Below are 14,309 nucleotides of genomic sequence, written 5' to 3'. Positions count from 1 at the left end.
AGGAATGTCTTGTCCTTTTAATTCCAAATATTTCATTGATTTCATTTCCCATAAAGCCTCTGCTTAACCAGGCTTGGGTCAGTAGATATTGGTTTGCATTTTTATGTTGAAATACATATCCCTATACCACGTCTCTTTGTTGTAACATAATGTATATGCTCTTTAACCATGACAGGTAGGCTTTAGGAGGCCAGGGGCTTGGTTCCATGCATCATCTCAGATGCTTGGTACATTCTAATAATTCAGACAATGCTATACCACCACCAGCCTGGATTTACTGTCTCCAGCCTGTGCGCTTTGAAACCCACTACTGCCCCTTATTGATCTAGCAGGTGTTTATTGAGTTCCTGCTATGTGTTAGCAATGGAGAGGTAATAGAGAACAAACCAGAGCTTTATTTTGGCATCTGCTGCTAGTGGTCATGCACAGCAGCATTCTGCTCAGTTGCCGTCTCCTTGGAAAATATATCATGTTAATGCATTGGAATCTGCATTATGTAATTTTGTTTCTCAGTGTAGTTTCATGATATTGATTGGCAGCTGGCTGCTTCAGAGAGTGTCCATGATGCTTTTCTGGGACATCTTGTGATGATTTTAACCAGCCAATGTGGTTCTGATTATGGTTCTCCAGTTATTTGTGCTTTGGGAAACTTGAGCTTAGAAGTAGGGGGTGGGCAGTGGGTCCTCTTGAAGAATGCTTCCTTTAACCCTTTTGGCATCCTGATACTCCAGCAGGCCAATAGCTGACGCACGTAGAAAGCACACACATTAATGTGAGTGGTATGAGAAAGCCTGCCTTAGCATCTAACATTTGAAAAAGAGTAGCAGTGATTGTAGGGAAACTCCTCAGACTTCAGAGCTGCAGAAGGCCTTCAGTTCTGAATTGAGAAGGGTTAATGTCGAGTACAGCGAAGCTCGTTGTCTGGAAGGTAATTGTATTGCAGCTACTTTAGAAGTAGGGAATTTTGAAGCCCTCTCAACTTTTTAATCTAGTCCTTAAAATATCTGTCATTAATAAGACACTGAGTTAGAGATCCTTCTTCACTTTGTAGTCTGTATTGTTAACCTTTCTTTGATTATTCTGGGATCCCTATATTTTGCTTTTTCCCTCGTTTATTAGTAATTTAGATTGCTGTAGCATCATCTTTTGGCTGAGTTGACATGGTCTCCATGGGAGACCAAATAAACATCTTGAAACCATTGGTTTGCTGTTATCTTGGTCTTCATGTTTGTATTCTGCAAGCATGTCCCACTTACATGAAAAAAAAGTATCTGTACCTAATAGTTAAGTATAGGAATTGAATTAGAATGTTTTCCTAAAAAGTGAACTTCTCCAGAAAGAAGAAAAGTTACGCAAAACTGGAAAGTCCGAATCTCCGTATGTGAAGCAATTGGGGATAAGTTAAGACATCTTCCCCCTAACTTGTTCCCAACCAGTATCTCAGCTTCCTTTGACAGACAGTCATTGCCGTTGGGATGTTAGTTGGCACTTATTCAAAATTAGTACCTATTAAGACCTTTAAGAGGTGCTTATTTGAACAACAAAGAAACATGTTTAGGCTGGAGAATTTTTTTAGCTTCATGAAATCATAAACTCCTTTGACTTTGGAACGAAATGAAGTTTGAGGTTTAATAAATCCAAGATAGCTTTCTTTTCTTTCTTTATTGGTTCTCTTTAGCCCCCAGGTCCACGGGCATAGAAAGTGGGGAGAGTTAAAACGAACAAACTGCTTTGCGGTTACGAATAAAAGTTAACAATGTAAGCTTGTCAGCTATTCCCTTCTTGGAAGCTCAAGTTTTCCTCAGTGAAATATGGCTTCCAGACAGTTCGGTCTCTAAACTGTGTGAATTATTTTTCTAAAAGTTTGTGTTCTTATTGTTGATATTTTCTTTGCACAGGGAAATTCTAAAAAAAACAAGAGTCGATAGTTGACACATAGCTGGTTGGCGACGTCTTTCCAGAGCTGCTGCTGCTGCTGCACGGAACGCAGGGCGAGGCTCCACGTCCAGTGCTGGCCGCCTTCAGGGAGCTGGAGTGTGGTCGGACCTAGTCAAGTAGTCAGTGTTGTACATGGCCTTCAACCATTTAAAGTATATTTGTAACCAGTAAGGCAAATACAGAGTTCGATGTTGACAGTAAAATGGAAAACAATACATATACCATGGATATTGTAGGTTTCCTTATGCTGTTTTTACTGTGCACTTTTTAAAATTAGGTTTTAATTTCAGTATGTAAGAAAAATATTTTGTATATTTCAAACTCAATTATATGGTAATTGATTTGGTATCTATGAAATAGATATATGTTTCTGGATAAAATGCTTAAATTGTCAAACTGTCATTACTTCTTGCTACAATTGAAAGCAGTCTCCAGATTCTTTTTGAAGACATATTCATATCTTCTCTCTCTCTCTCATGGAGGGAGTGGGCCTTGAAAACTTCAGATCTTGTGGGTTTATTATCATTGTCTTCAGCTCTTCAGTATCCTCTCTGTGTTGGAATAATAGCTTAAGAAATTGATGTCAATAAATTCTTACTTATATCAATCTTTCAGTCTCTCTATGAAAATCTGATAAAGGAAATTAAAACCTACTAAAGTATGCTTTACACAATTTACCAAATCCCAATTGACTTAGATGTAATCTTTCTAGTTCCCCAAAGTGGAATAACTGTATGGTTAATCCTTTATAAGGCTTTGAGTTTTACCTTGAGAGGTACTTGTAACCATACTTCAAGCAAGGGCCCTGAGCTCTTTCAGGCTCCCCTGGGTTTATTTCATAAACATTGTGTCATTTCAGTGTACACCTCAGTGGTGTCTCTCCCAGCACCCCATTCCCAAGGTTCTAAGTATATTGCTCCTTTCTTCTGAGTTGCTTGCACAGAGCCATTTCACCCCATGTCCAAATACCCAGATTAGTTGAGATGTTGCTGAAACCCCTTCCTCCCTACCTCACTGCCTGTAGCTCCATCTGCCATGAGCCTCTTCTCTAGGCAGTTGCTAGTCACCCTCCAGAATGCTTTATTCTCGTTCACCTGAGAGCTCACCACCAACTTCCCTTTGTGCTCCTTGGCCTCTGCCCCATGTCCTTGGCTCCCTGCTGTAGAGAGACTCTGGTTGTTAGGCCCGATCTGCACAGTAAGGAAAGTGTTTGGATCCTGCCTGAGGATCTCTGGGTGAGTCACCTCAGCCCCATTCTCTCTGGCCCTTCAGGTCCCCAGCCCCTTTGCCCCTTCTGTTTTCTGTGACTTGCTCATTTCCAGTTCTCTGTCACTGACCAGCTGTTCTCACTGCACCTGAGCCCCTGGGCACTGTGAGGGAAACAGCAAATAACCAAGCTAATGAGCTCCACCATAAACTCAGGGTGTCCAGCCCCTGCCAGGCCTTGGCATTTCTGTGTTCTGTGACACTCCTTTTGGCATTTTTAGTCTATTTCTATTCATTTTTTGGAGGATTTTGGACAAAGGAGGGACGTCATCGGGCTTATGTTTTAATGGGATCGTCGGCTGCTATGTTGAGATTAGATTGTGGGAAGTAGGGTAGAAGCAGAGAAACCCCTTAGGAGGCTATGCAGTAATAGGGGCTGTTGAGAGATGATCGTGACCTGGACTTGCTGGTGGCAGTAGACATTGTGTGACGTCTGTTTCTGGATTTATTTTGAAGATAGAGTTGTCTACAGACTTATCTAAAATTGCAGCTCTTTCTGCCTACACTCCTATTACTCTTCTCTGCTTTATTTTACTCCTTATACTTATCTTAATCCAACACACAATACACTTGGCTTATTTATCTTATTTATTGCCTGCCTCCACCTCTAGAAGACAGAGCTCCATGAAGGCAGGCTTTTGATCTGGTTTGTTCACTGCTGTCCTTGAACCTAGAACCCTACCTGGCACTGAGTGACTCTTTGTTGAGTGAATGTTGATTGGATGGGATGTGGAGAGTGAGAGAAAGAGAGAAGTCAAAGATGAAGCCAAGAATTTGGGCCTGAACAAACTTGACAGAGGCAAGACCAAGGGAGGGACAACTAGCTTCCACCGAGTTGTAACTTAGCCGGAGACCGGGAGTCACCTTTGACTCCTCCTCGCCTCGCATGTCTCGTTGGTTGTCTTGTCTTATTGAATCTTCCTGCCTTTGCAGCGTCTCTCAGTTCTGACCTCTCCTTACTTGATGCCTTAACTTGAGCCCTGGCTCCCTATTGTCTGGACATCTGGTCTTCCTGTACTCCAGACCTGCCACCCCTTTTACCAGACCATTTTCTAAAACATATCTCTGCAGAGCCATTTTCCTGATGGAAAGCCTTCACCGTGGCTCCTCAGTGCCTGCTGGGCCCGGTCCAGCAGTGTATGTACATGCAAGACACTACAGCCGACCTTTGCTCACTTTCTCCTCATTCCCTTCCACACCCCAGTGTACTCTCCCTCCACGTTTATGAAAACCCATAGACCTCTGGGTCAAGAAAAGTTTCACTTCTCCTGAGTGATGGGCCTGTTTTTCTCTTGGAGACAGCATGAATCTTGGGATTGTTTTCCTCTCTGCTTTGGTGGCTGAGACTTGTATCTCCCATCAGCTGTGAGCTGCCTGAGCTCTCCGACCAGCCGCCCCTATTGCCCTGCATCGCATCTGGCCGCATTGACCTGTGGGCAGTACTTGGGGAGTGCTTGGCCATTCTGTAAGGGTCAGTGCATCCTGGGAGGTTTCCTAGAGCTGAGGGACGGCATGACTGTAGAGGGTGCAGTTGATTCCCTGGCAAAATTGCCCCCTTAGCTTAACTGCTAGGATCTTTGCTCTCTTGGCAGAATCCCTTCCCAAGGCGTATAATAACCTCTGTTTGTTAACCATTCACCATAAGTCAGGCATGGGTAAGACTTGACATGCATTATTTCGTTTAAACCTCCTATAACTGTTTCTCGTTGGTGCTATTACTATCCTCATTTTACAGACAGAAAACTAAGGCTAAGAAGGGTTAAGCAACTTGTCCACAGTCACAAATCCAGTACGTGTGGAGCCAGGATTCAAATCCAGAGTCTGGATTATTCACTCCTGTAGTGTGAGCCTTTTACATTGAGGACAGTCAGTTCTATTCCTGCAGTTACTATATATTTGGAAGATAAAATAGTAAATTTCTCAGTAACTCTAGTACTTCGTTCAACTTGGCACGTCTTCATTAACGCATATGCCCCTTACCCCTTCTTTCCATCAGCTTTAGGTAGCTTCATGGGCTAATGGCCCTGGCACAAGGTTTGCCTTTGACACGTTTTTTTTTTCTTCTCTGACCCTGCATATTTTTTACATATTCTCTGTTGTACAAACCTTCCTAACTACCAAACTCTGAATTTAATATATTTATGCCATGACGTTGTTACTTCTCTTTTTATAAGGGAATTTTCTAACATACATAAAAGTAGAGAGACTAGTACAAACCCTTACATCCCATTACTCGTTATGCACATTTTGCCAATCCTGCTTTATCTTTTTCCCACACTTCTTGTTTTCCTAGAGTATTTTAAGGCAATTCCCAGACATGGGGTCATTTCACCTGTCAATACTTCAAGGGTGCATACCTCTGTGGAGATGGTGAGTGCTGACCTCTAAGTCCGTTTTACCCAACTTGTCATTCACTCAGCAAGTACGCGCCGAGTGTCTGCTGTGCGCTCAGTGCTGAGGCGACTGTGAAAAGTGCAACAGGCTGGCTGCCCTTGGGAGCTGGTGGCCTGATAGTGAGACAGCAGTGATCATGTAAAGGCTTCATCACAGACTGTCCTGTTGTCCATCCTGCCCTGGGCTTGTTTCAGGGCGGCAAGTGAGAGAGAATACATGGAGGCTGTAACTTTTGTTTGTTAAATGTCTGTATTTTTATTAAAATTAGGAACTTAGTTTGAGTCAAACTGTTCTAAAATAACTATTACAAATAAAAAACAAAACAAGGCAAAACAAAAGCAAAAACAATCCTCTGATACGTACCCCCCCCCCAGCCCCGCCCCCCCCCCCCCCCCCTCCTCCTCCGTTTCCTGCTCCAAGAGAAAACCACTTTCACTCACTGTTTTGGCCTCTGTCTCCATAGTTCCAAATTGTATGCTGCGTTTGCTTTTGCTGTTGGCATTATTAACTGACTTCACAGTTAGATGAGGATTTGCCTCTGTTTCATCTGCCTTCCCCACCCCACCACTCACATACATACACATAGATGCTTTCTATTTTCCCGTCTTCAAACTAGTTACATCAACATTTTGATTAGGTCACTATTCATTATATACTTTATTATGATTATTCAAATGCTGTTGGTAGCTGAGTCATGTAATGTACTATGATTACTTTTCCTTTCCTGTACAACTTTGTTTTTCCTGGAGTTAATATGTGTCTTTTTAAAAAAATTATTTACTATGTTTTCTATGGTACTTATCACTAATTTATTCCTAAATTCTCTCCCAGGTGTGTAACTCTCCTCTCAGTGCAGTCAGCCTCAGTTGAGCGTTCCACTAGCTTCATCGTCTTCAAGAAGCCCCTCCTAGAGCCCTGACCTGCTCCAGGCCGTCTCGGTTGATCTCTCGGCTAGCAGTGCTGTTGCTGTCTTGAGATCTCCCTTCCTCATCCTCCTGGGCATCAAGTGTCTCCCACTCTTAAATAACACCCTCTCACATCACAAGCCCTTCCAGTCACTGCCCTGTTCCTCTACTTGCCGTTGCAGTGCATCTTTCAAAAGAGCTGTCTGTTCTGTCTGGGCTTCTTGGGGCATGGAAAGTGAAAAATAAGAGGTAATTCTCAGTCTAGGCACAGAGTAGTGACTCAGGGAGTTAGCTGAAGTCCAAGAAAAGGACTTTCAATTAATCATGCATTGCATCCTGGAGAAGATGGAGTTTTTAGAACTTATTAAAACGACATTTCCTACTTTTTCTTGATTAAATACCACATACTCATTGTTGAAAATTTGGAAAATAAGAAAAACTATCAAGAGCACACATCTCTTTTTGTAGGGATTCAACTATTAATATTTTTGTTTATTCCTGCTCTTTTCATGCATATATAAGATATATGTTTTTAATCAAAATTGGGATTATAAGAAATTCCAAATGAGAAAAAAAAGGCTCTTTAATAGGAGTGGGGGGTGATGGTTAGCTGGCTGCACGACTCCAGGGGACACTGTTCACTGTGCCCCCTGATGTGACACATGTTCTGTCGCAGGCGTGGGTGAGGGGAAAGACCCTCCAAGCACAGCTTGAGAAATGCTGATAAATAGCATGTGTCTTGTTACACCATTTTTCACCACCACCTCCATCATGTTGTTATAAGCAATACTGCTCACTTTTCAAAGCTGATAAAGCTGGATTCTCCACTGCTTTGGGTAAGAAACTAACTCTATCAGTTAAGCTAACAGATTCTTTTTAACAACATGACCACTTTCCAAGTTCATTATCCATTAAAACAAAACAAACAAAAACTCGGCTGCACTATTTCCAAACAAAACTGTGAGAAAAAAACAAGTAAAATGAGGAACCAATTAGCTAAGAAAGCCACCAAAACAGATGGAGCAAGAGGCTCTCTCCAAATGACCATGAATTAAAGCCTTCTTTATAATAAAAATCCTCAGACCAAAAAAAAAAAATGTGCAGTTTATAGTTTTGTTTCATGCAGCATTAACCCTAGAAGTTGCTCCCAGTTCTTAAAAGGCTTTAAACTCTTCTATAACTTTAATGTATGAAGACAGCAACTTGGTTGACGATGGCTAAGAAACCATCTGGCAGAGCCACCCTGACAAGGAATAGTGTGTTCTGTGAAAGAGGAGGAAGCTTCCGTCCTTGGTTAAGGGCCGTGTTCTCAGACACCATGGTGATAAGTGGAAAGCTTGTCAGTAAGCGGTTGCCTGGGACTTAAATTTTTAAGCAGTTTAGTAATTAGATCCAAATTAGGAAATTAACTGGCAATCAAAGCATTAGAGCAGGAAAACCCATTACAGCTCTTCCAAATATTTGAAAGAAAAGGTTATATCGCAGCATTAGAATAACTTTTCATAAGGAGAGGATTAGAATGGACTCAAGGAGAAACATGCTGGTTTGTAGGTGTAGGGACCTCAAAAGTCACCTCCCCCACTTAGAACCTCTGTGTTTGTTTTACCAGGAGCTTTAATGATCTCTGAACTCAGTCCCACCGCTCCCTAAGCACCAGTGGAATAGCTGAGTGGTGACACGCCATAGGTCCAAGAATAGAAACAACACAGTTAACAAAGAACAACATGTCACTCCCCTCTTGCTCAGATGCTAAAGACCATTCTCCCTCTCTTCAGCTTTCCTGTATCTCTTTAGGACACCTCTCCTTGTGTTCAACTGTCACCATATCTCATGTAGTCATTTCCCTGTGTGCCCTCTTCCTGAGCAGCTACAGATGCTATGAGGCAGGAACCATGCCTTATACTTATTGCCCACAATGCCTAGCAGAATGTTGGCTACATAGTAGGTGTTCAAGAAATGCTAAGTGGACACATTTTAGGGAGCAGGCCAAGGGACTGGACAATGGTAGCTCAGCCACACCGAAGAGTGTCCCATCTCCAGGACAAACGATGGCCAATCTTGGGTCACTTTGAATTGATTAAGTGATCATCCCCTTAATCAGCATTGCTTTTAAGTGGCATTCTCAGTGAAGATGTGGGCTTTTATCTCTGGGATTTCCATCCAAAGAGTATTCAGGTTTCCTCATGGAAAAAATTGTTTAAAAACAGCGTGTTCTTCAAAGATCAGGCCAGAAGGCATCATGCGCCTAAAATGGTCATTTTTTTTTCCTGTTTCATTTTCACTGTTGTTGAAGCCCTCCACTGTGAAATATGTATTTTTAAAATTTTTTTTATTGTGGTCTAAATAGTTTATAACATTGTGAAGTTTCAGTCATACATTACTATTTGTCAAACACCATATAAATGTGCCCCTGCAACCCTTGTGCCCACCCTCCCCCCACTTCCCCTGGTAACCACTAAGCTATTGTCTTTGTAAGTTTATCTTCCACATGAGTGAAATCATATGGTGTTTGTCTTTCTGTGTCTGGCTTATTTCACTTAACATGATGCCCTCAAGGTTCATCCATGTGGCTGCAAATGGGATGATTATGTCTTTTTTTTAAGGCTGAGTAGTATTCCATTGTATATATATACACCACATCTTCTTTATCCAGTCATCAGTCAAGGGCACTTGGGTTGTTTCCACATCTTGGCTATTGTGAATAATGCTGCAATGAACATAGGAGTGCATAAGTCTCTGTATTGTTGATTGCAAGTTCTTTGGATAAATTGGGTAATATTTTTTTGAATATGGTTTTCCAGCAGCCCTTACTCTCTTTTAAATGAATGTTGCAATATAAATAGAGACTCATTGTTATAAAGTTTCTAGAGAGGAATGCTCTTATCAAGCATTTAGGGCTAAGCTTGTTCTAAGTCTGAAGCCTCCACTTTTCCCAACCAAGTCCTCTTTCAAATCGGGCATTTCTGCAAACTGGTTTGAATGTATATTAATTGATCCTGACAGCTTCAGCTGAGTTGAGTTTTGAGGAATTGCAAGTTAATCTACTAGGTCATTATCTACAGACACTTTGGGGACCCCCTCATTAAACAGTGTGGAACCTCTAAATGGTTTCTGTGAAAAAACTTCCAGGAAAGGGAACCCTGTTAATAAAAAGGAGAATAATATAGTCTGAGGGTCTACTTATTGTAGAGCAAGGAAAAGAACAGGAACTGGAGTAAAATGAGGTCACAGCTGGCGATAAACGGCTGTCATGGCTTAGCTATTAAGGCCAGGCTGAGTTGTTTACCACCCGATTTTGATGCAAAGGGACATCGCCAGAAAGGGTCTGTTGGAACTATGTGGAGGAGTTCCAAGAAATAAATCTGCACTCATGAAAGTGGCAACATTTGGGGGTAACACTGAGTCACACAGAAGGGAGGAGGACTGTCCCTTGCAAAAGATAAATGGTTTTCAACCAACTGTACTATTTGTCTTTAGAAAACTATGGGCCTATTCACTTTGCAGAAGTGTCAAAGTTTCCCAGAGAGATTTCTTTCACTAGGTGGGCTACTTACTAATCAAGGCCAATCTGCTTATTCAAAGAAGATAGAATTAAAAAAGTACACTCAAATTCTATTTAAATGCAATGATAATTGCTGTCTGTCAAGTATATTGTTTTCTGTATGAGTCCTTTCTCCAGGTGTTACCTGTGGCATTTTCTGAGATGGGCCGGCCTCCCCAGAAGGCTCGCTGGCTGGACACAGGACATAGGAGGTTCAGTTTGGGGCTTCAGGCAGAATACATGGGGTCAAGGTACCTCTTTGTCTTCCCTTTCTCTACTTCCCTCTTCCTTTGTCCTTGCTCAGCACCTCCCTCAGCTCCTTACCAGAAGGCTGACTTGGGCCCAGTACCTGTTCTTGTTCCATAGAAGAGTCTCAAAAGTTACAAATTGGTCAGTTGACTTCCTATCCTTAGGCTCCCTCTTGCCCTTCCTCAGCCCTTGACTGGTGCCGGGTCGGTAGCTGGAGGAAATGGGGAAGTGAGGAGGACTGTTTGCTTAGGGTGTCTTAAGCATAAAAACAATTAGAAATTTTATCTGAGAATAAAAGTATCCTAAGTAGATCCTGGCTGTGTGATTTCAGGCACTCCTGTGCCATCTCTGAATGTTTCCTTCCATCCTCACAGCCCTCGGTGCAGGTTCTTAACACTGGCTGGTGGTTGAAAGGCCCCTGAATATCTTTTCCATTTCACCAAGGAACTGCAAGGTCAAAACCAAGACTACACTTGAAAGATCATTGAAGAGAAGCACATTGCTATGCAAACGCAAGGAAGTGTTCAATCAGAATTCCCTCATTTCCTGTCTACCATCCAGGCATTCTACTTCCAGGTGAGATGTTCATGAGGGCCTCCTGACTTCTCTCCTTGGGCCCAAGCCTCTCTTCCCAGATAGTCTGTCTTTCAGACTGTTGAGTCAATATTCCTCAATTGCCATGAGTCCACAAGGATTTACTGGGTGCCTACTGTATGCCAGGCTCAGGGAATACAAAGGTGAATAGGACATCACTTGGATCAAAATATTCCTTAAAAAATTTCATGGATTTCCTATTTTCTGCTACATGCCCAGCTCCACCTTCCCATCCAAACATTTCCTGCCTCCCCTAAGGCTTCCTGTCTTGCCAGCCTCCAAAGCACCATGTCCCAGGGCCTGGAATGCCCTCTTGTCTCCCCTCTAAGTCTGTTCAGACCCAGCTCAAGCCTCCCATCCTGGGGTTGGGCATCCCTCCAGGGTAAAAGGCACAAGTAGATATTCTCCTTTCATTCTACTTGCTACCAGTGAGGCAGCCCCTCTTTTAGAAGAGGCTGAGATGCCACGTGACTTGCCCAGAGTCACCTGCTAGCCGGCCATGGAGTAGGGACTAGAAGCCACCTTCTAACCTCTTCTCTGAGGACAACTCCCCTTCTCCTTCTCTTTTGCGCTCTGCAGGCAGCACACAAGAGGCATCTGTAAATATTTGCCTTCTGTCCCATCCATGCAGCTTGGCATTTCACTAAGCTATCCGGGTCCTCCTCCTCCTCCTGAGTATTGACTGCCCAGGAAGGTGGGGCTCCATCTTTACCTTTCATCTTACTCTGCCACCAGGGCTGGGCCCACCTGAAGGGAAGGAGGAGGCACTCAAGAGAGGCTTCAGAAGTAATTCTTTAGTTCTCCTAATCACAAGAGAAAACAGAACAAAAAAACTCAATGAAATAATAGGGAAAGCCAGACCACAAAGTCCATGTCTGTGTGTGGGTCGTCCCCCCATCATCCCACCACCCAGATCTGCGGCAACAAGGTCCTACGGGGTGCTGGGTGGCTTCAGACCTGTCGAGGGTTCCAGCCACCTGCTTCCAGGGGGCATCCAAACTTAACTCACATAACGCACCCCTCCCCCCCCCCCCCCCCCCCCACACACAACTTTTGCTAGAGGGAGTATCTTCTCCCCTATTAGTGGCTGGAGACTCAGGGTAAGGAAGATACGCCAGAGGGAAGAGAAGGGAGAATCAGACACCAGAAAAACTTTGGGGCATCCAGGGCCAGAAAGGAGGAGGAGAGAAGGGGGAGCCGGCAGGGGACGGAGCAGGGGGTGGGGCAGGTTCGGGAGAGTGTGGAGTGGCCACCCCTTCCCCGCCCCTCCACTCTGGTCGGCTCGGCTCTGGCCCTCCCTCTCCTTCCCCTCCTCCTTCCCCCTCCTCTCCTCTCTCTCTCTCCCTCCTCCTGCTGTTTCTCCTCCTGGTGTGGATGGCGGCGGCCAGAGTCGGAGCCCCAGCCGCGCCGCTCGTGAGTGACCAGCTGCAGGGGACAGTCGGGGAGGTATGGGGAGCCCTCTGTCCAGGGTGGGGCCGCCCCCAGTTCTCTGGGAAAGTTTGCGGGCGGGAGCGCGGGCGCCCCGGGACTCGGGTATCTCCACGGGCGCCCCGTGCGCTGTGCCCCATCTCCCCACACCCGCCCTCGCTGCCCCCAGAGGTGCCCGGGCCTGCAAGGGGCAGGGGTGGGCCCTGACGGGGCTTCCCCTCCGCATCTCAGCTCTGGGGCTGCCGCTGTGACCTGGGCCGGCTCTAAAGAGAAAGAAAACTCAAACAGCAAAGAAAAGAATGTAAACTCAGTTCCGAGGGCAGGGGCCGGGGGCTCATACAAACCCGCGCTCTGTCCCGGCCTCCCCGTCCTGGGTCACCAGCCTCCGGCCTTCATCCCTCCCTTGGGGGCTGTGGTCCTCCTATCCCCAGGACTCTCACTTTCTTTCCTCTTGGCTGCTGTTATTCGTGCTGCTACCACCCCTTCCCCCGCTTTCCCGGAGAGGCGCGTGTCTCCTGGGCTCCCGCCACAGTTGATGTTTCCAGCGTGGTGTCCCCCCTCCAGCCCGAGAAGGTGATGACCCAGGCCAAGGAGCCAGAACCGCAGAGACGTCCACACTTGCCCAACATTTACTGCACGAATGACATTCACTGGGATTTGGGGTTGGGTCCCCTGGACCCACGAATCGTACCTTGTGTGTCCTAGGAGAAATTAAAGTATATTCCTCTTTGGGATTTTACTGTTTCCTTTGGGCATCTTTTCTGACCTCCCCAACTATGCTTTCTTCCAAAAATAGTGATACTTCATGTAATTCGACTTTCTAATTCCGAAAGAAAAAGGAAAAAAAAGAAAATAAGAGGATAGATAAAAAGAGAGCTTGCTAAAAATACTGTGCAGAACCCGATCTTTGGAAAGTAGACTTCATGCCACACTTATCTGTTAGTGGGAGAGGGGAGTTCAGCATAGCTTGTTTTCAGACTACCCCAGACTGTTCCAGCCTCCCCCAAGCGAGAAGCTTTAAATTGCCTGACATAAACCGCAGTGTTTGTTGACCTTCCCAGCCTGGCATACTCCCTCTGCATTTCTCTCCGGCTCCCCGCCCCTCCCCCCCGCCCAACTCCCACTTTCTCATAAACAGGAGTTGTGAAAACAAGGCAATGGAAGAGGCTAAAATGAGCAGGACCACAAAGGGGAGGGGGAAAGCCTCACATTTTAATCCTGAGGCTGTTGCTTCAACTTGACTCTGATTGGGTGGAAGACTGTTTAGTTCATTTGTGTGGGGTTTTTTTGTCGGTTCTCATTACGGTTGAATCAGTGTTTCCATGACAGGCTTTCTGGGTGCTTAGAAGGAGCTTGTTAATGCTCAGATGGGTCTGGACAGAGCAAGTCTGGAATCTGGAGATTTTTTTTCATGGATTGATCTGGGTCGATGTTGGAAACCTTGCCTGCTTGCTCAGAACTGGAGATGGGGTGGTGAGCTGGGCTTTGCTTCCCATGACACAGAAGGCAAGGCTTTCCTAAGGAGTGAGCTGTGTGAGCAGGATCTTAAGGGGTGTTGAACTTTTATTGTTTTTAGGGAGAGCACACTTCTCAAGAACTTTAGCTATTCCCATTTCTATGCAAACAATAAATGTGGTTGTAACAAATGTATTCGATCAGGTTCTGAACAATCCATCAAAACAGGTCAAGGTATTGAACTATTTGTAAATAAAGATTTTTTTAAAAAATGAATTTCATTGGATATAAACTTTATTTTAAAAAGGATGTAATTCACTTTTCTCTGCTGAATCAGTTTGACAGATCCTCATTAGTATGAATTAGTAAGGTTTTACTGTGGTCTCAGAAGGTCATTGATAAGGAAGTCTTGTGACTTTCATTAAAAAAGAAAGCACTTAAGTTTTGAACTTGTTTGGCCCTGTTGCTTAGAAAAACAATGCACTCAGATAAAAATCTCCAGTCTCTTCCTCTTCCTGAGAATTTTTATAGTGTATTCA

At 44.4% G+C, this 14,309-nt stretch overlaps 2 protein-coding genes across 3 annotated transcripts in view; both read left to right on the top strand.

Annotated features, from left to right (window-relative positions):
* PPP1R21 (protein phosphatase 1 regulatory subunit 21) overlaps positions 1–2,545 on the top strand; it is a 58,034-nt gene extending 55,489 nt beyond the window's left edge. For both annotated transcript variants that reach the window (XM_046662750.1, XM_046662752.1), the window contains exon 22: positions 1,899–2,545. In XM_046662750.1, coding sequence (XP_046518706.1) covers positions 1,899–1,928 — 30 coding nt within the window. In that variant the 3' untranslated portion in view covers positions 1,929–2,545. The remainder of the gene's footprint in view (positions 1–1,898) is intronic.
* A 9,616-nt stretch (positions 2,546–12,161) lies between these two features.
* STON1 (stonin 1) overlaps positions 12,162–14,309 on the top strand; it is a 121,375-nt gene continuing 119,227 nt past the window's right edge. Inside the window, exon 1 of the mRNA XM_046661764.1 lies at positions 12,162–12,333. The gene's annotated coding sequence lies outside the window, so the exon portion shown is untranslated. The remainder of the gene's footprint in view (positions 12,334–14,309) is intronic.

This window comes from Equus quagga, chromosome 5 (genome assembly GCF_021613505.1).
Source record: "Equus quagga isolate Etosha38 chromosome 5, UCLA_HA_Equagga_1.0, whole genome shotgun sequence".
NCBI lineage: Eukaryota > Metazoa > Chordata > Mammalia > Perissodactyla > Equidae > Equus > Equus quagga.
The sequence above is the reverse complement of the archived record's forward strand: the minus strand, read 5'-3'. Positions and strand labels throughout refer to the sequence as shown.